This window comes from Ictalurus furcatus, chromosome 23, assembly GCF_023375685.1.
Source record: "Ictalurus furcatus strain D&B chromosome 23, Billie_1.0, whole genome shotgun sequence".
Taxonomy (NCBI): domain Eukaryota; kingdom Metazoa; phylum Chordata; class Actinopteri; order Siluriformes; family Ictaluridae; genus Ictalurus; species Ictalurus furcatus.
In genome coordinates, this window is record NC_071277.1 from 533,031 (window position 1) to 558,598 (window position 25,568).

Below are 25,568 nucleotides of genomic sequence, written 5' to 3' on the forward strand. Positions count from 1 at the left end.
AAATAAACCCTTTCACTTTGATATGTAGTTTTAAATGTAATGTAAATGCACTTCACCATGTTGCAACGTACCTTGATACTGTAACTATAGCATGAACTTCTGTATCCCACCTCCTGCTATACTACACATGATGGCCGAGCTTCGACCTGGCTGACTGCGAAACTACTCAGTAGATTAATTAGTGTGCAAGGATGACTGACAGTTGTTTCTGAATCAGGAACAAACGGATTTGTGAAAATACCTATAAATTCAAGCAAAATATAGTGCAGAACATGCCATCATATAAGTCTCCTGTTAGCACAATGCGCACAGTCATCTCACAAAAGATATTTTTTTGCTTATGACATAAGGAGAGAACTCCACATATTGTAGTGAACACGTTGGCCAATGGCTTGGTGACTGTTTGTCTGTGACAATAAAAAAAAAAAAAAAATAGTAGATAAGGTATATGATTATTAAGTCATCCTCCTCCCCAGAAGAGGATGACATTCCAGGATGCATCCCAAGATGCTCATTCATTTCCCTGGCCATACTGTTACATTACATTGGCTTCCTGTCCCAAAGAAACCTCAGCCTGCCTGCCTCAGCGACTATCGCCTAGTAGACCTGACCCCAGGGCTGTTCAGAGACTTCATCCCCTGTTCAAAACAAAAAACAAAAAACAAAAACCTTGTCCTGCTAAGATATCACCCTTCCACTAAGCTGTTTTACATTCCTGTTATAGGAAATGTAAGCATTGTATTTGTTGATTCATGGTAAACATCCTCCTATTAGTGTAAAGAAGGAAATTAAGCATGTATGATCACGTATGAGTTCATACATTTACAAAAGAGCTGTTTTTTCTTCAGTTATTTTCTTCCCGAGCCTGACTCACTTGTCCACATTTATGCATTTGTTACTATTTCTGTTTAACAATGAGAAACTAGAACCAGCTTTATTTCCGCTAAACACAAAGGAAAATATAACTCACAAGATGGCTATCACAGATGGATATAGCAAGTCAAACATATTTTTGAGTTTTTGTTTAAAAAAAATAATAATTTTTTGACTCGCTGTTGCAGGCTGAATTTATTTGTGGGTTTGCTGGTTGAGATTTTGTATACAGAGCTCTTCTGTGATTTATTGCACCTTTTATGAAAATTAGCAGAAATTAATATATAACAGTACAGAGTACAGGGGGGCATAATAAAATTAGCAGCTGTGCTGCTGGGAACTGTTTACTGAAAGCTGCAATCATGAATACCAACTTAACCAGCCAGTACTATGTAAATTGTATGAGACCCTGACCCATTTAATACATAAAACCGTCAATTAACATACTTCTGCACAGCCACATGTGTTCATGGTCACAATGCACAATTAGGTTATGTTATGTTATATAAAGATTAGCAAAAAAGAGGAAGTTGTGCTCCATTTCCGATCTGACCCGTCTTCTCAACTCTGAAAAATGTTCTGATTTTCCCCAACGTACATTAGATTCAGATGTGTTTGGGTTTGTAATTATGAATATTGATGCCTATCAAAATTTAGAGAAACAAACTTACCCCGCCCATACTCTTGTATTACAATCTGAAAATCACAATGTAATTCTGGGTCAGCAGAGCACTCAGTTTAGTATCTAGAACCCCAAATTTCAAATCTTTCCATTTATTAAATGCTTTAATATCCCTGTAGCATATTTGCATTATATATAATGTAGTGTTTAGTCCCTGATAATCAGGTTTGTGCACTAGATAGTAAAGCTACTTGTATGTTCATCGTATGATTCTGAGTATGCATTGCTGTTTGTGCGGGTCTGTGATTTTAGCACAATCTCCACTGCAGGTTGCCTGTGCTCGTGATGATGGTTCTTTCTAGTCTGTCCATAGCGCTTAGCAATCTTTAGCACATGCACCTTGAAGGACGAGCCAATGAAGACGTATAAAACTGGGTTTACACAACAGTGTGTGAGTGCCAAGCTCTCTGTGACTTGAGTGGCCCGATCCAGTCTTTTACTGACGTCACAGTTTGTCACAAATGCGTAGATGATGTCTAGGGTTCGTATAAGCTTCACAATGTTATATGGCAGCTGTGTCAACAGAAACACCCCCACAACAGCTATCAGAACCCGGAAGGCCTTCCACCTCCGTACTTCTCTCATTCCAGTGGTTGCTCCCTGACTCAGGGTTTTTCCCACCCGGTAATAGCAGAACAACATCACCAGGAAGGGTAGCAGGAAGCTCAGTGACACCTCTAGAATTTCCAAGGTAGCTTTTGTTGCTTGTGCCATACTATGTGGGTACACCGCCCTGCAGGATTTGTGTCCAGAGGAGTGCTGCTTAACGGTGGTGAGGAAAAAATCTGGCAAGCCAAACACAAAGGCTGCAATCCAGACCAGGAGGGATAGTAGCAGCTTCTGTCTCCTTTGTTTGTTTCCAGATGGCCTGCTGTAAATGCTGGAGCCCTGGGAAAGCGTTCTGTAACGATCCACGCTAATGAAGGCTAGCAGAAGCATACTACAACTGAAATTGATGGTGTAGAGGGCTGAGGTTATCTTGCAGGCCACCACACCAATCTCCCAGCCGTTTACAGCATCTGCTGCCCAGAACGGTAACGTGAAAAGGAGGAGGAGGTCTGCAAAGGCCAGGTTAATGATGAGGACACCCGTTAATGTCTGTAGGCGCTTCTGGGATAGATAGACAAATACAACAATGGAGTTTCCAGCCAGGCCTACCACAAGTACTAGGGTATAGACCACTGGGAGGAAGAGACCGGCAAAGGAGCGGACATCAGATTTGTCGCACACAGAGTAGTAGTCTTCAAAGTCCTCATCATAGTAGCTGTGGTTTGAGCTGTCATTGTAATGGTCAAGGCCATCGTAATTCTCATAAAGTTCATAGTCTGAATGTAAGCTCATAATGGTCTGAAAGAAAGAAGAGTTATATTCAATTTGTTTGAAAACCCTGGACATTGTAATGCCTTTTACTGTAATTCAGTTAACTGGTATTATTACCTATATTAACTTATACTGTCCAATGAGGTAACTTCACACTCAACAGTTTTTATTACCTTTAAAATATTTCTGCATTTGAACTACTAGGAAAGGCATAGGGTAAAATCTTATCCAGAATGCTACTTCAGAGTTCTGTTCCAGATAAACTCAGTTCTCTAAGCAGTAGTCTTAAGGAGCATCTGAGTGAAATTGTCATTGACCCGATTCTGCTGTAATGGGTAACAAGGCTCTCCACCTAAGGTTATCCACCATGTTCTATTCTCTCTTGCTGTCAAGCTGGCACTTTGTGGGTACTATAGGGTGTATTATTTACTCCTTGAATATTTCCTTGTTATGTCAGGAGTATGTGACTTATTTTCTATCTGAGACACTTGTCAGTTTAATTTGAAGTAAATAATTTGATGTGTTTTGACATAAGTGATCCAAGGTGAACATCTCGATAATAAAATGGTTTCTGAATATCCATGGCACATATAGCACAGGCTGTGAATTTTGTAAAGAAAGGTAAGACATAAGCTTTTCTTGGCCGTGTTGACATAAACTTCTCATGGTTTGTTATTTCAGCCTCCACCATTACCAGTATAGTCTGGTATTCAGAGTACATTTGAGGAGAGCCAAACCACCGTACATGCATTCCACATGGTTTATCATACTCACTTGTACTGCTACAGCTATATAAGTCAATACTTCCACTGCACTTGGATGGGTGTGATTTGCTCATAAACCACTCCTATGGAGAAATGCAAGTCGGTCCTGATAAAATTGGCTTTCACTCACTATACAATATGGTCATGTTACTTATTTTCACAATATTTACTTTGTTAAAGACGTCATAGAATCAATGCACTTCACATGTAAATGTAAATATACAGGTGAGTAAGCTTAAATTCTGAAAACTGGCAGTCACGCATTGATATACAGGCTAAATGGATGGTTGTACAAAAATCATTGTAAATCAAGTTAAAGTATGCCAGTTTTAGCAATTGTTTTAGTGCTATACACACATTTATAGCTACAACATACAAATTAAAACAAGTATGATAATAGCCTCTTAAAAAAATTGTGATCCCAGGCTTTTTGTAAAATCTACAAAACATGAATCAGCATTAACCAGCTTACAGAAAATTACAAAAAGCACAAGTTTGTATTTATTTTTTGTCCCACTGTTTTAATATCAAGTGGACTTAAAACCTATGTAAGAACATTCTCTAAATAAATATGTCCTCAACAATAAAATGTTGTTATTTAGCATTAGTCTCAGAATAACACTTCTTGTGTTGCACTTCATTGTAGGCCATTATTGAGCTCTGCTTTTCTCATTTTAACTTCTAATTGAGTCAACAGACAAAAACACACAAAACACACATCACTATTTCTTATTGTAAAAAAAATTGTAAATTAGTTTAAAACTTAGTACAGTACTTAATACAGTAGTTTTATTAGAACAAAAAAATGATATTCAACCTGCTTGTAATTCTGAGAACATTCGCATGTAGTTATTTATTTTGAACTTTAGCTTTGGGTATCATAAAACCCTTCAAAGTTACAGTTTGGGACTACACTTTCAAAAAGTCAATAAGCAGAGTAATTAAAAGTAACACAGTAAAGAAATGGTGATATATATAGTAGATATATTTTACAAACAAATATCAATTTTGACCCTCTGTTATAGCCCAACAAAAAGTCATCCACCTACTATTAATTGTGCCAACAGGGTAAACAAATGTGTTTTCAGACAAAGTATGGTATAAGGAGTTATTCCCAAGACTTGGGTCTTACCTTGTGTGTGTTTGCGTCCTCCCTAGAAAAGCTCGGCCACTGGTACACTTTCAGTCTGGGAGCCTGAGAGAGACCAGCTTTAGAATGGAAAACTCAGTAGATAATAGCTGTTTTGTGTGTGTGTGCGTGTGTGCGTGTGTGTGTGTGCGTGTGTGTGTGTGCGTGTGTGTGTGTGCGTGCACAGACCGAGAGAAGGAGGGCGCAGTATTCTCTACCTCTCACGCCATAGATTTTGTAGCCGATCTCTTCACCCCTCCTTCTTGTTTTCTCTTTTACCGGGTTTTCTTTTTTTCATCTATTAGAATGTGTAAAGGAGTGACAGCCTGGTAGGTAATGTATTTCTCTGCAATGGCCATGCTCATTCTGTTTATATGCACCACAGACAATGAGCTGCATATACACAGAATAATTGCAGATTTCCTAAATTCATAATTTAGGAGTTCCTAAGTCTCTCTCTGTCTATCTGCCTGTTTCTCTCTCTGCCTTTCTCTAGAATAGGCTGACTTACAGAGCTGAGATCCAGTATACCTCCTTTGCAACCCTGTAATGTACCACACCCATCCGTTGCATTTAATTCAACGCACAGAAAGTAAATGATATGCCTCTGGAATGAAAAATATGTCAAATGACACATTCTTCTTTGTCACTGTCTTGTTCTTCTTCTTCTTTAGGATTGACTTGGCCATGCTGTCTCATAAACCAATCTTATAAGGCAGTACTTTAATATCTATGAAGGTGCACAGAAATGTTTGCAATGCAGTCATGTGAAAAAATAAGTACACCCCAAGGAAATTGTTGGCTTTTTTTGACATATTCGGACAAGAAAACGTTTGATCATCTTTGATCAAATCTCCTTCGGAGATTCCCATCAGCAGGGATCTACTGTCTCAAGCCGGAGGGCTGATTTATCACCCTCAGCCAGAACTATGGAAACTGTGAGTCTGGCCCCTGAGAGGCACCAGCTTATAGATTCTGGTCTCACAACTGAGGTTGTAGAGACCATGTTGAAGGCTAGAACGGCATCCATGACGAAATTGTATGTGCTCAAGTGGTGACTTTTTGTCTCGTGGTGTGAGGAACGTCAGCTGGACCGTCAGCTAGACCCAGCGAACTGCACAATAGCTACAGTCCTGGAGTTCCTACGAGGACATTTCTCAGCGGGGTTGGCTGCTTCTACAATCAGGAGCCTTTGTGGGGCAACATCCTCTAACTTCGAGGGATATGCATGGTGTTAGGCGGCTGAGGCACATCTGAAGACCATGCATACTTTCCTGGGACCTTTCTGTGGTCCTGGAAGGTCTGTCAGGTGCCGCATTTGAGCCCTTAGTGTCAGCCTCTGAGAAGCTTCTGACTCTAAAGGAAGCTCTTCTGCTGGCCCTGACATCTCTCAAGCTAGTAGGAGATCTACAAGCTCTCTGTTGCCCCTTCCTGCCTTGACTTCACCCCGGATTAGCCAAGGCCTCCCTATGTCCTATAGGGATATCCTAATTTGATAGTTATAGATCTCTAATTTGAAGCTATCTCTGTTGCTTATGAGGCATGTGGTCTCGCTACGCCTCTGGGCATAAGGGCTCATTCCACTAGGGGGGGGTCACCTCCTTGAAGGCTGTGTCCAAAGGGGTATCCTTACAGGATGTGTGTGCTGTGGCAGGGTGGTCTACGCTACACACATTCATTCGATTTTACAGCCTGGATATACATTCCGGCCTGGGTTCGAGTGTCTTGCAATGACCCTCGGGCTTGGGTCTTTTTGAACAGGCCGTACCCTCTGTATGACGGAGAGCGTATTCTCATTCCCGCAGCGTTCAGCTAACGCACCGTCTCATTTCCTTCTCAGGCAACAGGGTTACATGCGTAACCCAGACGTTTTCTTGTGAAAACCAGCTTTTTTCAATGCTCATTTATACTGTAAGTGTTCTTTATAGTGGACACCAATATGATGTTAATGTATTGTATTTTCCTAATTATTGTAGGAGACAGATGCAGAAACAGGTTACACTTGACTGCATATGTTTTTCCTTGGATGGATGATCATGCATGTTTGACTTATTTACAGGATGACATCTGGGGTGGACTTTGGGTGGTGAGGTCTCTGGTAGTATTGCTTCTACCAGAAAAAATATCAAGGCTGCTATAGCACAAAACAATAGCCAGTGCAGGCAAGTTATGATATAATAGCACATAACCCAACCACTTTCTTATATTAATTGTATTTGGTTGCCATTTATCTATTTCTCTATCAGTATTTGATTTTCATATGTGTACAGATGTTCTTAAAAATGGCCTATGAGTGTATACTTGCACTTGTTTTTATTATACTAATTCAGTGTTAGCTGTAGTCTTATGGATCACTCTTTTTTTTATTAGGAAACTGATGAGAGGTCTTGCATTGGAAAATGCAGAAGCCGTCACTGAAAGTTTTTTTTTTACTTTTTAAAGGAGAAAATTGTTACACCCACAATCCATTATTTTTTTCAGATTGTTGAACTACTCCTCTAAAATGTCAATGGACAATGAAGGAAAATGAAGAAGGGAGTCATACTATATATCCTGTCAATAAGTTGTACAAAAGTATTTTATAGGAAAAATCAAAGTAAAAAAAAAAACTAAAGTAAACAAATCTACATCACTTGGCAGGTTTTTCAAAGTGTCACACAACTTTTCCATGTAAGAATGTGGCTGCTGTGTGTGTGTGTGTGTGTGTGTGTGTGTACTTGTGTGTGTGACAGAGAGAAAGATTTGCATTGCTTATGCACTAGTGATTGGAAGGTTGGAATGTCATGAAAAATCCCACAACTGCCGGGCTCCAAATCCTCAAATGCTCAGCTCTGGGCTTCGTGTGCAAGTTGCTTTGGTTAAAACACCTGCCAAAAACAGTATATATAAAATGCAGACTCAGAGTAAAATTTGTTGTGCAAAACAAACACTGTGACTAATGACATGTTCTGAGTAATTTCTGAGAGCAGTTGATCTTTAGTAATCTTCAGCTGCTCTTACCAGGCTTTGTATGTTTTTTATTGGACATAACAGTCTGAAACATGCAGATGTCCTGTTGGAATGTCTTTGGCATGCCTTTACCATCACGCCCACAGAATTACACCACAAATGTGTGTTTTCTTAGGAACGAGTTACTTAAGAGTCAATTACAGAAAACAAGCACTCATGTAGACAGACTCAGGAAAGCCACAGGTTTTTTCCAGAATTAAGGGCGTGTGTGTGTGTGTAATACCAGAACTTTTTTTAACTTCTCTGTTTGGTCATAAAAACTGTCTAGGTATATGTGTTTGTATTAGGTATATGGTTCTTCATCCAGATGTTGTTTTTTTTTTTTTTTAAAGAAACATTTTATTTCAGATAGAAGTCTGACTGTGCAAACAAAGTGCTTCTGAGCAGTGTAGACCAGTTGATATTCAGATGTACTAATTGCAAATAATAATTTAAAATTCCCATCTCTAAATTTGACTACTAACCTGTAAAGTAATACAGCCAATAAAAGAATATCCTAAATTCTCTAGAAATGTTCAGATTTTACAGCATAATGTTTTCAGTAAGTACAACTGAATGATGCACACCTGTATAAGCATATAAATATCAGTCCCTCCAGGATTTTAAAGCAAACTACGCAATATTCAGATGAGCTTGCGGTTTTCAAAATTACAGCAGATTTTTTGCAGATTTGGGCCAAGGTGCGTCATGTGACGTCATCACAATGCACATTCAGCCAAAGCCCTCTCCAATTCATGAGTACAGCTAAAAGGTCTCATTTACCAAAAAACATCAATGTGAAAGAAATTGCAATTGTAATTTCGCCAGTTCAAGTAGGTGTCCACAAAAAAAACTCCAAGTTGCATCGCAAATTTTGAAAAAAGCCACAGCAAATTCAAGCATTTTTGGCCACAACAATGACAAAAAAAAACCTCAAAATCCTGTAGGAACTGAAATATGTCTTTGCATGTAGGGAAGTGAATATGCCATTGTGTCAGATTTGGTTTGTCATCTCTTATGTTAAGCTAATGGAATCATACAGCTGTATTTTCTGCTTACCATTAAGGGTACCTAAAGGTACATAAAGGGTACATAAAGGGTTCCATTAAAGGTTCACCAAGATGGATACCCAGAGTACTCTTAGTGGTTCTAAATTTTCTAAGACTGTATCATGACACAGTGAGGTTAGTGAGGTTTTATTACTAAATAATTGTAACCCATGTGGCTATATGTTTTTTCATATCCTTTTTTAAGCCATCTTTACTAGGATAATTCTGAAGCTCTCTGTGTGTGTGTGTGTGTGTGTGTGTGTGTGTGCATGCATGTGTGTGCACTCTTGCTCGCTCGCTCATGTGTGCAACTCTGCGTGCAATATACCTGCAGACGTGCCTCTGCATGTGTGCTGTTTAGGGTGTTTTGCTGTTTGTGAAAGCTTAGTGGAGAACGGCTGGCACACTTCTGTTATCCAATAATGTGCTGTGATTTTGCCTAGGTAATGCAGAATACCCATAATGCATTTTTGCAGGTTAAAGGGTTCAGGGTACAGGGTGTGATTTTGGAAACAGGGTAAGATGGTGTATATATGTATGTTTCTCTCATATTTTGCAGTAGATTTGCAAAGCTGTAGTTGTTCCATTGTAGGAAATCTATTTTTCAAGTGTTTCTCAAATATACCACTTTTCTTTCTACACAAAATGGAGAATAGATAATAACATATATTTGTTAATGATGGTCCACTTTTTAATAAATATGACAAGTATATTCCCTGAATCTAATGTGACCCTGCGTATCACAAAGAATTTTTAACATTCGAGACTGTGTTAACAAAGGCATGTCTGCTGTAGGGCTATGAAAATTTTGTATGTGATCTGTATCAAGCTTTTTGGCAAATAAACACAAGAAACTGGCCTGGTGTGCATTTAATGTCTTTCTGATTTGATTTGCATGAATGCTGATGATCAGATAATTAGTGTATATACAGGGAAAGCAAGAAAGCCCTGCCCTGGGGGCCTCAGACTGTCTCGGGTGCCAGATTTTCATTTCAACCCTTTAAAAAGTGGTATATGATAGTTTGTGAGGGTCTTTAAGCATATCACTTCTCATTCTATAATAGATATTAGATAGCGCAATACCATTATTTACAGTTACTATATGAAGTGGCAATTTCCCACCCAAAAAATCTGTATTTCTGAATATTTCCTTTTTTTTTTCCATCTCTAGGTGCAGGCAACCCTAAGTGCAAGATCGCCATAGTCATGTGCAAGAGCAAGGCTTCTGATAGTATGAGCAGGTATCAAACTGTCTTACATCTAATCCATCTTATTCGTGGGGGTGCTGCTGTAAAAACGATTATGGGTATAACTTCCGGCGGAAGTATTTGCACAGCGTTGACTGGCTTTCTCTGACGGCAGTAGGTGTTGTTTATATTGTATGTTAAAAACTAATACTGTTTGTTGCTTCAGGCAGGAGTATGTTATAATGTCATTATGAACCTCACAGGAACAACATGTGCTGTTTGTTGCTGCACTTACAACCAGGCGAAACTTAATTTGTGGCTTAGGAAGAGTGCTACATACACAGACCTAAGGTTAAGGCGGACTACTCCTGTGAGCGATGAACAAAACCTGAAAAAAGGCGATGCTGTTCCTTGGAGAGAAGGAATTTTAACTAAAAGATCAAGATAATATTTACACCAAGAGTAATCACAAAAATATGCCACTTGTACCTGCATAAAAGTGTAAAGCATCATGGGGCGTAGGAAAAAGGTGGAGAGATGTAGCGTGATAGATAAGGCGGAGGGAGTGAGGGTGCACACAGAGCTGTACCTTTGGACAGTGCTAATAGGCAGAAAATGTTATATTTGTGTGCGCACCTGTTTCTGACTGTGTCTGCTCTTGTATTAAGAAATATTCAAATATATGACAAGATTCATGAGATTCAAGATTGAATTCAAGATTCATGAGAAAGAAAAGGCTTCTATGAAAAATAGTTGTCCTTATACTATCTTACAAATGAAATATTTAAGTAGTGATGGTATTTAAAGTGTCTCTGTTAACGTTTTTTTTTTTTGTGCTGGAATGTGTGATTATATCATAACCATATAATTACAATCACATGCATAGTTTTCGTCAACTTCTCTTGAACTATTCATAATCATGTAGTCTGCAAAACCCACTGTCTTTTCTTTCTGAACTAATATTCATTGCTGTCTTTGTCATATTTTCTGATCATTTATCCTATCAATATTTTTACCTCAGCTAGGTGCAAATGCATTTTGTTATATTAAGCTTCATAAGTGTTTCATAAGGATTTGAATTTGTAGAGATCCTGAATTTGACTAAATGTTTTTTTCACATTAACTAGAGTAATGTGAAATTGGAGTGCATTTTATATGCATGGGCATGGAGGAAAGGTTACAATTTAGGCCACATTATCACCCGGTTGTCCACATGATGTAAAAGAAAACATGATTCATCAGACCATCTTCTTCCATTGCTCCATGGTCCAGTTCTAATACTCACATGCCAATTGTAGGCACTTCCAGTGGTGGACAGGGGTCAACGTGGGCACTCTGACTGGTCTGTAGCTTATGGCCTTAGTGCGTTTAAAGCAAAAATGATAATAATGAAACACTCGCTTTTTGTTGCAATCGAGCAAAATCCCGGTGTAGCTCCTATCTCCGTAAGTGAGCGTCACCATCAGGGTGCCATTCCATATTTCTTTTATTATTATTTGCTTTAAACCCACTAAGATCCTAAGCTAATTACAAGCTGCACATGCAGTGGTCACACTTTCTCTTCATTCTGATATTTGATGTGAACATTACCTGAAGCTCCTGTATTATATGATTTTATGAATTGTGATGCTGCCACATGATTGGCTAATTGTATAACTGCATAAATGAGTTTAAAGTGTTTAAAGTGGACAGTGAGTGTAGATCAGTACAACAAAATTACATTCCTACTCTCTGAACTACATAATTTCACTAGTCATGGAATGACTCGTAATAGTTACTGAATAATAAGGTGAGAGTTTAGGATTTAAGTCATAGAGTGGGCCAGTGTGCCTATACATGACCAGGATATAGCTCAAGACTTGGGAGCATGTAGAAAAGGTTTGCACTGTGTTTGATTTGTTTGTGTGTAACTGTTTATGGGTGTGGATAAGGGTGTGAGAATGGGAGAGAGTGCTGTCAAAATTAGAAAGAATAACATCTCCACCCAGCAACAGGAGAGAGTGAAAAAGAAAAGTCAGGGAGATGGAACAGGGAATATGTGCCTGATGGCCTTAACAAAACTACACCAGCTGTACTTACACAACCAGTGTGATTTCACTTTTTTTTTTTTTTACTAGAACAGGTGGAAATTGGACTTGTACTTAAAGACTAGAACTATCAAAGAAATAGTGATATAGCAATGTTAAATATTCATATATTAGTTTTAATAATCATATCTAATAATATTATGAAAATTAATTATGGATTGTATGTATGTGCATGCATGCTTACATTTTTAGATTTAGCTGGGAACCAAAATGTCCCCACAAGGATAAGAATATCTGAGAATTTTGACCTTCTGTGGACATTTGGCTGTTCCCCACAAGGACAAATGCGTAATAAAACAACAAACAAACAAAAAGCATTCTAAGCATATCATTTTGAGCATAGCAGTAATTAGGTCTAATTATATAAGCTTTAGTTTGTGTGTGTGTGTGTGTGTGTGTGTGTGTGTATTAGACATGGTCAGCACAGTATGATTTTGGTTCCTATGGACACACCTGGTGTGAGGAAGATCCGACCTCTTACAGTGTTTGGACAAGATGGTAAGATCCAGTGTTTGTCCTCCTGCATCTCAGCAATTTTTACTGTCTTCTGTCTTTTGAACCATTCTGTTTTGTTTACAGTTTTATTATACTTAAATGTTTTTTACATTGTAAAAATATATGCACTTCTTTAACAAAAAAATCACCTTTACATTGAAAAGATTATGTTCAGCTTATTTCAGTGAAATAGTAAATTAAAGTAAAAGTATAAAAATGACAGATCTCTAAGATTTTGAAGGGGTTTGTGTTTATTAAATATCAATATTGTGAATAATAATAACAATTATTTATATTGCTTAATTGCTGCTATAAAGATCAATTTTACAATTGCACTTTATAATATACACTTTATATAATATACACTTCCTGTAGGATGAAAAGATTAACTCTTGCTTGAACTCACATGCTGTGAGAATGTTTTGTCATGTCTTATCCATGGACCTCCTTGCTGTGTACATGCAGTAAGATAAAGAGTAGTGTGTACTTGTACTGCTGATTTGTGTGTCTGTGTTTGTGATCTTTATCTTCCTCCTCTTACATCTCTACAGATGCATGTCATGGTGGCCATTTTGAGATACACTTTGACAATGTACATGTTCCTGCAAACAACATTCTTCTGGGTGAGACAAATGTAGACATTGGCTTGCAAAATGCCTGACATTGCCTGATATGTCTTCAACCCCCCCCCCCCCCCCCAAGTTTCTGAAAGCTCCTCATGAAAGATATTGTCTTAACTAGATAGATAATGTTTGTCACAACATGATTTGACAAACATTAACATGATGTTGGCTTGAGAAAGCAAGTATGAAAGTTAGATAGATAAGATAGATATGGTGCCAATAGTTGTAGAGTTAGATAGATAGAACTAAAATTATTCAACCCCCATTGTTGAATAAATTTTGTCAAAATTTACAGACTTTCAGCTGTTTGCAGTGATCACATCAAACAAAAGCAATGGAAATAGTTCAACAAAATGAATGCTTGTCATTATAAGTTGCATTTACAGTTGAATTTGGGGAAACCACTTGAAACATTCTTACTTTTTCACATCACTGTAGATAGATAGATAGATGGAGAGATAGAGTGCCAGTACTTGTAGAGTTGGATAGATAGATAGATGAATGATTTATTGATATAGATAGAGAGATAGATAGCTAGATGAAGTGAGCGTCTCTGTTACAGGTACATTGGCAGAGTGAGAGGGAGAGAAGAGGGGCTTCAGGCCGTGTGCAGGCAGGTGGGTGTGAGTTTTGATAGTTGGAGTTTGAAATCATAAACTTTCAGAGCCAGGCTCTGAACATTCTGTCACTGTAAGTGAATGGAATTTTTTGGGATTTTTCATCATCATTTTTAGGAAAACCATAAGTCCGATCAGTTAGCAAAGATATAGAACAGTCTGAAGGTCTGACCTGATTTTGGTGTTTGTAGCTTTAAATCTCTAGGACTAGTTAGAATGCCAATAGATCAGACATTTTTGTCTCAGAAGAAAAAAGAGAAGAGTAGTAAGTTTAACTAGATAGGTAAAGTTCATCACGGTAAACGTTGACGTTGGCTTGAGAAAACAAGTTGCTGGGGTGTGATGGGTGGTTGCTAGGTGGTTTCTAGGGTGTTCTGGGTGGTCAGTAGGCATTTGCTAGTTTGTTGGGGTTGTTGCTAGGGTGTTTTCGAGCTAGACAGTGTCCCAATACTTTTGGAGCCAGATAGCATCCCAATACTTTTCTGGGTGGTTCCTAGGCAGTTGCTAGGGTATTCTGGGTGGTTGCTAGAAGGTTGCTTGGGTGTTCTAGGTGGTTGCTAGGCGATTGCTAGGGTGTTCTGAGTGGTTGCTAGGGTGTTAGGGGTGGTTGCTAGGTTGTTGCTAGGGTGTTTTGGAGCTCGACAGCATCCCAATACTTTTGGAGCCAGACAGCATCCCAATACTATAATAATAATAATAAGATTATAAAGCAAAACACTATGTTTGCTTACTCAAGCCAACATCATAATGATAATAGTAATAATAATAATAATAATAATAATAAGCTTATAAAGCAGTATGTTGGCCTTCTCAACCCAACAACATAATAATATTTTCTCAAGCCAACATAATTACAGTAGGGGAAATAAGTATTGAAGGTGTCAACATTTCTTTCAGTAAATATATTTCCATAGTAACACGGGTGGTGCCAGTAGCATTCCACCTTTGGCAACAAACCAGTTTTCTTTCTGCTAAAATGAAACGTTCTGGAGGGAGAGCATTTGTATATAAAATTCACCACTTTATATGCATTGTGTCCTATGAGATGAAGGAGAAGCAGTGTGTGGTCTTTGCCATTACGGCCATCTATCTGCAGGAAAAGCGCGCGCGACAGTTAGCTTAGCTTAGCTTAGCTTATGGCCTTTGCGCTTTTAAAGCAAAATAATAATAACAATAATAATAATGAAACACACTCATTTTATGTTGCAATCGAGCAGAATCCTGGTGTAGCTATTTGGCGATTGCTGCAATGGTGCTACTTCTGCTAGTGAGCATGGGAGGCAATGGATCAAGTGCTCTCTACTGTCTTCACACCCATTGGTAGTTGCTGCACCAAGTTGCTCCAAATTTGCATAAAGTTAAACTTTGCTCAACTTTGTTGTGTCGCTGGACATGCCCACATCTAGTCGCCAGCAATTGCTGTTGCTCATTTCGCTGGAAGTTGCCAGCTCTCAATGAAAATGAACGGTTTCCGGTCGCTTAAGAGGTAAGACATCACAGTAAGCACTGTTGGATCAATAATGAGGACGTGAAGACTGCATCACACCACCCAAGTACTACCTAAACAAGGCCACAGTGAGGCCAACAGTCACTCTGAAGCAGTAACAGATTACATTGGCTGAGAGCGAACGTGCACCAGACAACCATTTCAAGACCTCTCCATAATTGAGGACTGCATAGGAGGGTGGCTAGAAAGAAACCATTGCTTAAGAAGAGCCACATGAAAGCACAATAGTGACACATTGAAGAGGTGGGGCTTTTTTTGGTGTGATGAGACCAAAATCAAAATATTCTATTTGGGAAAGTTTCAAAGCGCAGCCCATACCTCAATTAACACTACCACCACCAAATGTCACTGTAGGGACAGAATCATACTCTGGGGGCCCTTTTCATCCTCAGAACCTGGTCTTGTCAAAATTGAAAGGAGCATGGATGGAGCAAAATACAGAGGGATATTACAAGAGAACCTGTTCAGTCTTCTAAAAACAAACTAAAGCTTGGAAGAAACTTCAGCTTTCAGCAAGACAGTTGTCCCAAACACAAGGCCAAAGCAACACAGGAGTGGTTATAAACAAAAAGGTGAATGTAATCTAGACAAATCTGATGACTTTTAAAGGGGTTGGATACATTTGCAAGGCATTGTACATTTAAAATGTGCTTTCTGCAATTTATTTACATGTTTTACAGGACGTGGCCATTTGGAAGTATGTTTTAGGTAGTGTTTGTAACTCTCAGTATTGCTCTTTGCAGGTGAGGGTCGGGGGTTTGAGATAGCTCAAGGCCGGCTAGGCCCGGGTAGACTGCACCACTGCATGAGGGCAGTTGGACTGGCGGAGCAGGCACTGGAGCTGCTGTGCCAAAGATCTGGTAGCAGAAGCACCTTTGGCAAAAAACTGTACCAACATGTATGTTTCTTTCTATAGGTATACACGTTTTTATACAGAAATGGATCTACTACCATATTAATACAATTGGTAACACACATTTATAATAAATTATTTTTATTACAGTTGGCATTAGAGGCCCTTATTTTACGGATAGCAAACTGTATGTTAACACTTTGCTGTGGTTTTACATCATGGTCACAGATCAAGCAAATGTTCATGTGACACTGTGTGCTTAGGACTCGTATAAATAATTAATGGTTAGAATTGGCTTTCACTAGTAATTACTGACACCTAGAGTTAAATGTAATAATAGCCTTTTCTGTAAAAGGCTGCTGCTGTCTCATGTGTAAAATGATTGTGTTTATATTTGGACCATAGGAGGTGGTGGCTCATTGGATAGCAGAGTGTCGCATTGCTATTGAGCAGGTGCGTCTACTAGCTCTTCATGCAGCTTATATACTTGACACACAGGGGAACAAGGCTGCAAGGAAACAGGTAACACACTCAGTTATATTCCGTTAACTCACTAACACAGTCGAAGCACTTCTTTAAGTCTTGGTCTGGATAAGGGTTTCTGCCAAATGCCATAATTGGGGGGTTGGATAAGCTTTGGGAGTCCAGTACTGAATATTTGTGAAATTAAAACATGGAAAAATGTACAAGTTTGTTTTTCAGAACACTAAAAAATAGAAGTAGATTAAACTATTTAGTTGCAGTCTAAACCTACTATACATATACTTAAAGATTCACTTAAAAAAATACTAATAATAAAACCAAAATCCAAAATGAATACTGGACAGCACTGCTGCTAGTGTAGCCACTAGTTATCCTGTAATGCAGCTAGCTTTTGCTAACTAGCTTGCCCTACATTGTCCCAACACCTAATCTGGGGAAAAAAATCTAAGACTAAAAATAAAATCCATCATTTTTGGTGCTGTGAAACTGCACTGTGGGTAAATTCCCCCTGTATTTTCACACAGTAATTTCTTACTGGGCCTTTGGCCATGTTGTCCTGGCCATGTTGCTGGTTGTAGTCACTGCAGACCAAAATAGAATATCTTTATTGTCATTGTACAAGTACAACAAAATTGAATAAATTGTAGCTTGTAGAGTGTGAGCTTGTGCTGATCTCTTTATTACAGTTGTAAAGTAACTATAATAATTTGGCTCAGTATCCTGTTATTATCTGTAATGATATACTGTCCAATAAGCTTATCAATAGATGCAGATAAAACATCCTGGCGTGTAAAAGTGCAAGTTTTTGTTATGTACAAAATGAAACCAACAACAACCATTTCAGATCTTTTTCCACCTTTAATGTGATATAGCAACCAACAAAATTCAAGTGAAAAACAAACAGAAATGTTTTAGAAAAAAAAGAAACAAACTTAAAATAACCTGTTTGCCTAAGTGTGCACACTCTTTTATAATGGGGCATGTGATTGTGCTCAGAATTAACCAATTGCATTCAAACTCATGCTCAAATGAATTTATCACACACCTGTCATCAGTTACGTGATTCTGATTAGGGTTAGGGTTAGGGTCAGGGTCCTCACTGACCCCAAATAAAGATCAGCATTTTATGTATGATTTTCTTTGCATCTTCTTGGTTTCATCCAACTGCTGAAGCCGTGGTCCACAAAGAGTTTACAAAAATGTCATTGTTGAAAGGTACTGATCCGGAGAGGAGAGTGTAGAGAAAATGAGCTATTTTAGATTACGCTGCCTGCATTCCCCACCATTATATGTAAGGGAAGTTAGCTATTTAGGTTAAGTTGCCTGTATTCTCCACTAAAATATGTAGGAGAGACTAGCAGATCAGCTCGGAAGGGGAAATTTTCCCAGTTTAATATTTCTGGTCAATTATTCGTCCAGTGATAAGTTGAAATTAGTGCATTTATTAATTATGCATTAGATATTACCAGCAATAATATCCAAAATATAGTGAAAACACTATATCAAGAGCATAGTAACAAAATCGGCAGCTCAAGACAGCAAACTGTTAAGCAGATAAAGACACGGGTCTTTAAAAACAGACGAGACATTATTCAACTATTCTACTACACAGAAACTAATCTAATGCACACACACAAATACAAACAAACAAACAAGGGTGTTTCCTCCAAAATATTTCCTCCAGTGAAACATTGTCTTAGGGCAGGGTGTAAGCCGTATTCTCTGCCTATGACGTTAATCATACTTTAAGACAAACATTGTCTCTGCAGTCATGTGGTTTCACACTTTTTCATTACATGTGGATCAAACTTTGGTCCCAAATATTAACACATGCATGTAACAACATTCTATCTGAATGTCCTTCAGAGAATCAGTCAACAAGCACATACATCCCAAACAATACATATATTAATTGTTGTTAAATACACTTCTAATAGTAATACCATAATAATGCATGCTAAAAATCAAACAAATAGTAGCAGCCTTGTGGCTGTTTAAAATTTTTAAAACCGCAATCAACATTATTATTTACTTTCAATATTTTAATAATTATTATTATTTTCATCCATGTTTTCTTCTGCACTTATAACGGATTATAAGGGAATTCATTATATGTATGCACAGTCATTGTCCCTGTAGACTATATGGAGTGTTCTGATGCAGTCTGTGGAATCTATGAACAAGTTGGGGCCTTTGTGTACCTGGGTGAGAGAACAAAAAGGCTTCTCTGGGTGAGTCACCTTTTTCTGCAGTTATCAGCTTTTACCATCCTGTTGGGTGAACCATCATCTCTTGGCCAACAGCCTAAATGGCATTTCCATGACTGAGAGGGTTCAGCACTTGGGCATGAGTGTATCTAACACTGGTCCTATTGTTCACAGAATATCTGGGATTAGGCAGACTCAAACAGGCAGTGATTATGTCGGCTCCTCAGTGTCTGCTGAGTGAGGGTCCATTGTTTTATGGTTTCTGTGGCAAACTAAGTGGAGTTCTTGTGTAACGTTTGGTCCAGGTTTCTGTGGTTTTGTTGCTGCCTGTTTACTTAGAATCCTTACCTATCCTCCAAGTACAAAAGAATTTCCAAAACATTGATGAAAGGACTGGAAGAAAACTTATCACAGAGGCTGCCAAGAGACCTACGGCAACATTATAGGAGCTGCAGGAATATCCTGCAAGTATTGGTCATGTGACAGTCTCTTGTATTCGTCACATATCTGGGCTATAGGGTAGGGGGGCTAGACCTTTCCCACAAGAAGAAAAACACCCAAGCCTGCCTAAATTTTGCCAAAACCATGTATCAAAAAGTTTTATGGACTGATGATACCAAGGTAGAACTTTCTGGGCATAATTCTATAAGATATGTTTGGTGAACAAACAAGACTTATCTTATGACTTCAAGAACACCACACCCATGGTGAAGCCTGGTGGTGGCAGCATCATGCTATGGGGCTGCTTCTCTTCAGCTTGGACTGGGGCTGTAGTCAAGAAGAAGGGAATCATTTATACCTCCAAATACCAATCTATTTTGGCACAAAACCTGTAGTCTACTGTTAGACGGCTGAAGAGGAAGAAAATTTTCACTTTCCAGCAACAACTCAAAGTACAAATCAAATTCAACAAAGGAACAACTTCAGAAGAAGATGACAGTTTTGGAATGGCCCAGAGCCCCTATCTAAATCATATTGAAAACCTGTGGAATGATTTGAAGAGGGCAGTGCACAGATCCCCTAACAGTTTGATCTGGGGCATTTTTACAAGGGAGAGTGGAATAAAATTGCCAAATCAAGATGTGCTAAGTTGAGAGATTCTTTCCCCAAAATACTGAATGTTGTATTACTAGCAAAAGTTTCTTTAACAAAGTATTAGTTTATGGGTGTGCAACCAGGTTATTGTAAGTTGTTTTTCTTCTTCTTCTTCTTCTTCTTCTTCTTCTTCTTCTTTCCCCTAAAATGTTTCTATTTTTCTTTCATTCGAAGTTTGTTGTTTGCTATATCAAATTAAAGGTGGAAAAAGATCTGACATGATTTGTCTTGGTTTCATTTTTGTACTTTACAAAAACCTCCAATTTAAACAGGGGTGTGTAGACCTTTTATATCCACGCTATGTTCCATGAACACACAACTTGAAAGCACTTCTTAGTAAAATCTTCAGGCTTGGGCATATTAAAGAAATAGCTCAACTGAAACCAAGGGAGTGCTAATTGCTCTCTTCTGCATACATGATTGAACAGACACCCTCGAGTGGTTAGTGTCACTGTGATTGACAGTGGAGAAAGAGTAATACCACCCCTCCCACCCAAAGAGCACTGTCAGTTATGCGTTCTCAAATTTCTGGTCATAGACGGCTGTGACATTGCTTGGATTCAAACTCTCAATCAGTAGGAGTAACACTTTTTCTTTTGTTCTGTTTGGAAGCTCCTGTTGTCCATTTCTATAAATGTGTCATTCAGTGCCAGACATCACATAAGTGCGTCTGTTTGAGATACTAAACAACATGGTTTGAGGTGACTGTGTGATGCTGACATTGAGTTTTCACTTTGATAAACTGGCACCTATAAAATTCTCTTACTTGTTGGGTATATTAGTTTTGTAGTTGCAGTATAAAGCTAAGCAAACTGGAATATTCCTTTAAAATCATATACACAGTCTACCTCCTCCAACATTTTCATACATGTTTGCAGCCAAAAGACAACAAAGACCACATTAATGTCATCGGTTGTGTGTGTGTGTGTGTGTGTGTGTGTGTGTGTGTGTGTGTGTGTGTGTCTGTGTGTGTGTGTTCCTCACATTGTCTCCTGTAGATTGCAATGATAAAGGTAGCAGCTGGCAGGATGGCTTGTAAGGTGGTGGACTGTGCCATTCAGGTCCACGGGGGTGCAGGAGTATCTGATGACTTCCCCCTTGCACAAATGTGAGTAGGAAGGTCTAAATATCTCTCAGATGTTTTTGGTGGTATTAAAGTTTCACTAATGGTCTAGCATGCCACTTTACCAGAATTTGCCATAATTTACCAGATTGAAGCAAGATATGAAGGGGAAAAAAGTTAACACATTAATTGTATGTTCAAAAAGTTGACTAGTCTCTCAAACAATTGACACTAGGGTAGGGCAGTGTATTTTAATAAAGTTAGCTAAAGCTAAAGCATTACAGGATAGCTAGTGGCTACACTGGCAGCAATGCTGTCCATTATTCATTTTCGATTTTGTTTTTAGTATATTTTTTTTTAATCTGTAGTTTAGTGTACAGATATTTAGTGTAGGTCTAGTTGGTTTTAGTAGGTTTAGTTCTTTAGACAATGACTGTAAATAAATATTTTCATGTGTTTTTTTTATAGCGTTCATAAAAGGAAATTTGTAGTTTTCATGTTTTGATTTCATAAATATTTGTTTGTGGCTTACCAAAGCTTTTCAAGCTTCACAATTATAGCATTTAGCAGACACTCTTACCCAGAGCTACTTACAGGAGTGCTTTGAAGTTTCTGTCAATAAATACAGTATCTCACAAAAGTGAGTATACCCCTCACATGCAAAATGCCCCAGAGCATAACGTCAATAATTTTGCCACTTACATTAATTATTCTTCTAAAAAGAGGTTATTATGAGAGAATTTTGTTAGGGGAAAGGTAGCTTGAGTTTAAAATTTGAATAATTGGGCCTATTTTATCAATCTTTTACTAAAGTTGTGTGTAAATGTTTGCGTAAGCCAAACTGATCAAAAAATTTCCACCAGATTTACAAGTTTTATAATTGCTGATTTTCTTCAAACTTTCATGTGCATGTTGATCACCTATAAAGTGCAAAGCACATTCCCGACACAGGTCATTTGCATGTAGTGACACCACCAAGACTCCATAAAATGTGAAGCTCAGAGCGGACTGGATGTACGAATGACTATAAACTATGAAAGAGAAGGAAGAAGTGGAAGTTATTTTGGCGCACATCTATGCCAGGAAACATATTTAGCAGTGTAACAGCACCTCAGAAAGTCAACATTTAGAGACAAATTACAGAAAAGTTGAATTAGGTGTGAAGTAAAGTGAGGTGACAAGAAAATGGAGAAAAAAAGACCTACAGTGTACATAGGCAATTATGGACACAGAGCATTGCACACAGAGAAACTGCAATTTCAAAATTGTTTAAAGTGTCTTTGCCAAACTTCTGGAAGTGCTGCAAAGCATTAAAAGTGCATGTCGTGGCAAATAGAACCAATTTAAAAGCCAGCTTCTGTCAGTCGAGGTTTTCGTTTACTGCTTACAGTTTTGCACAGACAGACCGTCCCATCCTCTGTTTATACAGTGACATTTTTTTTTTCATTATTGAATGACTGCTTTTATTTGTCTTAATTTATGGGTTTGTGTTTCTTTATTTTTCATATTCTTTAATTAATGCCAGTAATATAAAAGGATTGGTTTTCACAAAACTTTCTCGATGAGGATGTGTTTTTGGTAGAAACTCCAAAGTACCTCTGTAAGTGGCTCTGGATAAGGGTGTTTGCTAGATGCTGTAAATGTATGAAGAGTGAGCAATTTAAAATCAATAGTATATTTCATATATAGAAGTGCAGTAATATTTGCAAATTATATAAACCAATCAATCAGGGTTTACATTAGTTAGTATTCTTATGCATAAATTTACACACACTCAGAAGCATGAGTAGAATACAAATGTTTTTCTGAAGATTTTCATGAATACCATTCTTGTGAAAACGATCCTACAGAGCAAATTACAAGTTAATCCGTTCCTGTCCAGCTTAATAAATGAGGTCTGCTGTGTGTTTATTTTATGCAGTTATTTTTGTACATTGTCAGTATTGTGTGGCACAAGAGAAATGGTTTTGTTGTGTCAGATGTATAGTTAAAATGTGTAAATTACACACTAAGGTTATGTGTTTGTGTGTAGGTATACATATGCACGAACTCTGCGTCTAGCTGATGGTCCTGACGAGGTTCATCTGTCCTCCATCGCCCTAATGGAGCTCAGGGATCAGCTCAGACGAATTCCCGCTAAACTTTAAACTAACCACTACTGAAAACTTTATTTAATCAGTTATGAAAACTTAATTCACTTTAGTCAAATTATATTACTCAGCATAAAATTCATAATTCTTTACTAATATAAGTAATTTATTCATATTGGCTTAAAGCTTTGTAATGATAATGCAGATACAGTGGGCCTCAACAGTCTGAGACCACTAGAGAAAATGCTTCTATTTTACATTCTTTTCAAATTTAATGCAAAAATTTTCATTACAAATTTATATTATTGACCACAACGGAGTGTTGTCTGAACAATAGAAGAGATTAGGTGTGAAGAAAATCTGACCATTTGTGCAACAAAGTAAACATGATCAATATCCCAAACTTGCTTACATTTAAATAGGGCCCTAGAAAGAGTACGGACTCTTAACTATTAAATACTCAAGATATTGAAAATTTACTTTCTTTATTTTAAATATTTGAAAATTCTAAAAAAAAAAAAGAAAGTCAGTCATGCGGCATTAGCACAATGCATAAAATCATGCAGATACAGGTCAAGAGCTTTAATTAATGTTCACATCAAACATCAGAATGGGGAAAGAATGTGATCTCTGATACGTTAACCATTTAACCATTTAAACTGGACAGTTGAAGATTAGGGCAAAAAAAAAATAATCACCTGAACTTTTTCCATTCTTTAACTGACCAGTTTCGCAACTCTGTGATAGCCTCACATTCTTGCTCTTGGCTGACAGGAGTGGAACACAGTGTGGTCTTCTGCTGTTGTGTTGTTCTGTTGTGTTTATAACCACAGTTATAAAGAGTGATTATATGAGTTACTATATCCTTACTGGTAGCTCAAACTAATCTGGCCATTTTCCTCTGATCTCTCTTATCAGCAAGGCATTTCCACCCACACTGTTGCTCACGCAATGTTTTTTGGTTCTTTCACCATTCTGTGAAAACTCTAAAGACAGTTGTGTGTGAAATTCCCTGGAGATCAGTAGTTTCTGACCTACTGAAGCTAGCCCATCTGGCACCAACAACCATGCCATGATCAAAGTCACGGAGGTCACACTTTCTTCATTCCGATGTTTTTTATGTATGCATTAACTGAAGCTCTGCACCTGTATCTGCATGATTTATTTATTTTTTTTTGCATTGCGCAGCAACCACCTGATTGTCTGATCAGATAACTGCATGAATGTGCAGGTGTTCCTATTAAAGTGGATAGTGAGTGTGTGTATATAGACCGATCAGCCATAACATTAAATATGGTGCCTAATATTGTGTAGGTCCCCCTTGTGCCGCCAAAACAGTTCTGACCTGTCAAAGCATGGACTCCACAAGACCTCTGAAGGTGTGCTGTGGTATCTGGCACCAAGATGTTAACAGCAGATCCTTTAAGTCTTATAGGTTGCAAGTTGGTGCCTCTATGGATCGAACTTGTTTGTCCAGCACATCCCACAGATGCTCTATCAGATTGAGATTTGGGGAATTTGGTGGCCAAATCAACACCTTGAAATCAGTTGTTAGATATCCATGAGAGCAGAGTATTTTTGTGATTATAACCTTTTGATCTTTTGTTAAAAAACAATCAATGCGTCATTTTACATTTACCAATACTAGAATAGCCTAATGAAAAGCCTACAGTGTTGATCAGTGCAACCAATATAAATATTACAGTATGAAATCTTGTGATAATAAACAGATTCCGCAACTGTGCAAATGTGATGTGCTTATAGAAATAAATATGTAACAGGTCCTTTTCAGATCACTGATGACTCAAAACTGTGTGAATAAAAATAAAAATAATAATTGAATTGTTTTAGAATATAAAGCTCTCTTTAAATCTATAATTGCATGCTGAATCTCTGGAAAAGTAAAGCTCATTAGTTAATGTGCTGTGCTGGTTAGCAGGATGTTGTGAGAAAGTACATCTGCCAGAAAACCACTGTTAGACCCTCAGGTAAGATCTTAACCCTTAACTGCTATGTGCTTGGACTGTATCCTGCCATACCTGTAAGTCACTTTAGATTAACCTGACTCTCAAATAAATGAGAAATAAATGGAAATTAAAGGAAAATTAAAGTAAAAAAGAAAATGAAGTTCATGAAATGAAAGTATGTGGAACCTAAGTCCTCATAGTGGTAGAAATGTGCGTAAATTTTTGAGGTCCCCATGAAGAATTGTCCCTATGTGCAAGAATTGCAGCATTTATTAAAAAAATAAATAAATTAAATTAACCTTAGTAAAAGGTACAGGTGCATAGTACAAGTCAATTGAATGATTCCATAAAAATAGTATTAAGATGCATTTTGCTTACCAAATATTTTTTTTTTAATTGGCATAAATTTGTGAACTGTTTATTTTCAGTATTTTGTGCTTGTGTGCACATATGGTTTTGTTTTTTTTTCCTCCCTTTTTTATCTTGGCG

The 25,568-nt window shown here is 37.8% G+C and overlaps 2 protein-coding genes across 3 annotated transcripts in view; one reads left to right on the forward strand and one right to left on the reverse strand.

Annotated features, from left to right (window-relative positions):
- The window catches only part of acad11 (acyl-CoA dehydrogenase family, member 11), a 48,662-nt gene extending 23,462 nt beyond the window's left edge, over window positions 1–25,200 (forward strand). Inside the window, exons 14-20 of the mRNA XM_053612144.1 lie at window positions 9,977–10,046; window positions 12,492–12,577; window positions 13,126–13,197; window positions 16,065–16,219; window positions 16,580–16,696; window positions 20,958–21,067; window positions 23,055–25,200. Of these exons, the coding sequence (XP_053468119.1) occupies window positions 9,977–10,046; window positions 12,492–12,577; window positions 13,126–13,197; window positions 16,065–16,219; window positions 16,580–16,696; window positions 20,958–21,067; window positions 23,055–23,169 (725 nt within the window). The 3' untranslated portion in view covers window positions 23,170–25,200. The remainder of the gene's footprint in view (window positions 1–9,976; window positions 10,047–12,491; window positions 12,578–13,125; window positions 13,198–16,064; window positions 16,220–16,579; window positions 16,697–20,957; window positions 21,068–23,054) is intronic.
- Window positions 978–6,570, reverse strand: ackr4b (atypical chemokine receptor 4b). Of its 2 annotated transcripts, XM_053612146.1 has the most exons (3): window positions 4,772–6,570; window positions 3,650–3,722; window positions 978–2,902 (listed from the first exon to the last, which is right to left on the reverse strand). In XM_053612146.1, the coding sequence occupies exon 3, from the start codon at window positions 2,894–2,896 to the stop codon at window positions 1,730–1,732; it is 1,167 nt and encodes a 388-aa protein (XP_053468121.1). In that variant the 5' UTR covers window positions 2,897–2,902; window positions 3,650–3,722; window positions 4,772–6,570; the 3' UTR covers window positions 978–1,729. The 2 variants fall into 2 exon arrangements, with proteins under 2 accessions (XP_053468121.1, XP_053468120.1); XM_053612145.1 differs by lacking the exon at window positions 3,650–3,722.
- Window positions 25,201–25,568: the final 368 nt, after the last annotated feature.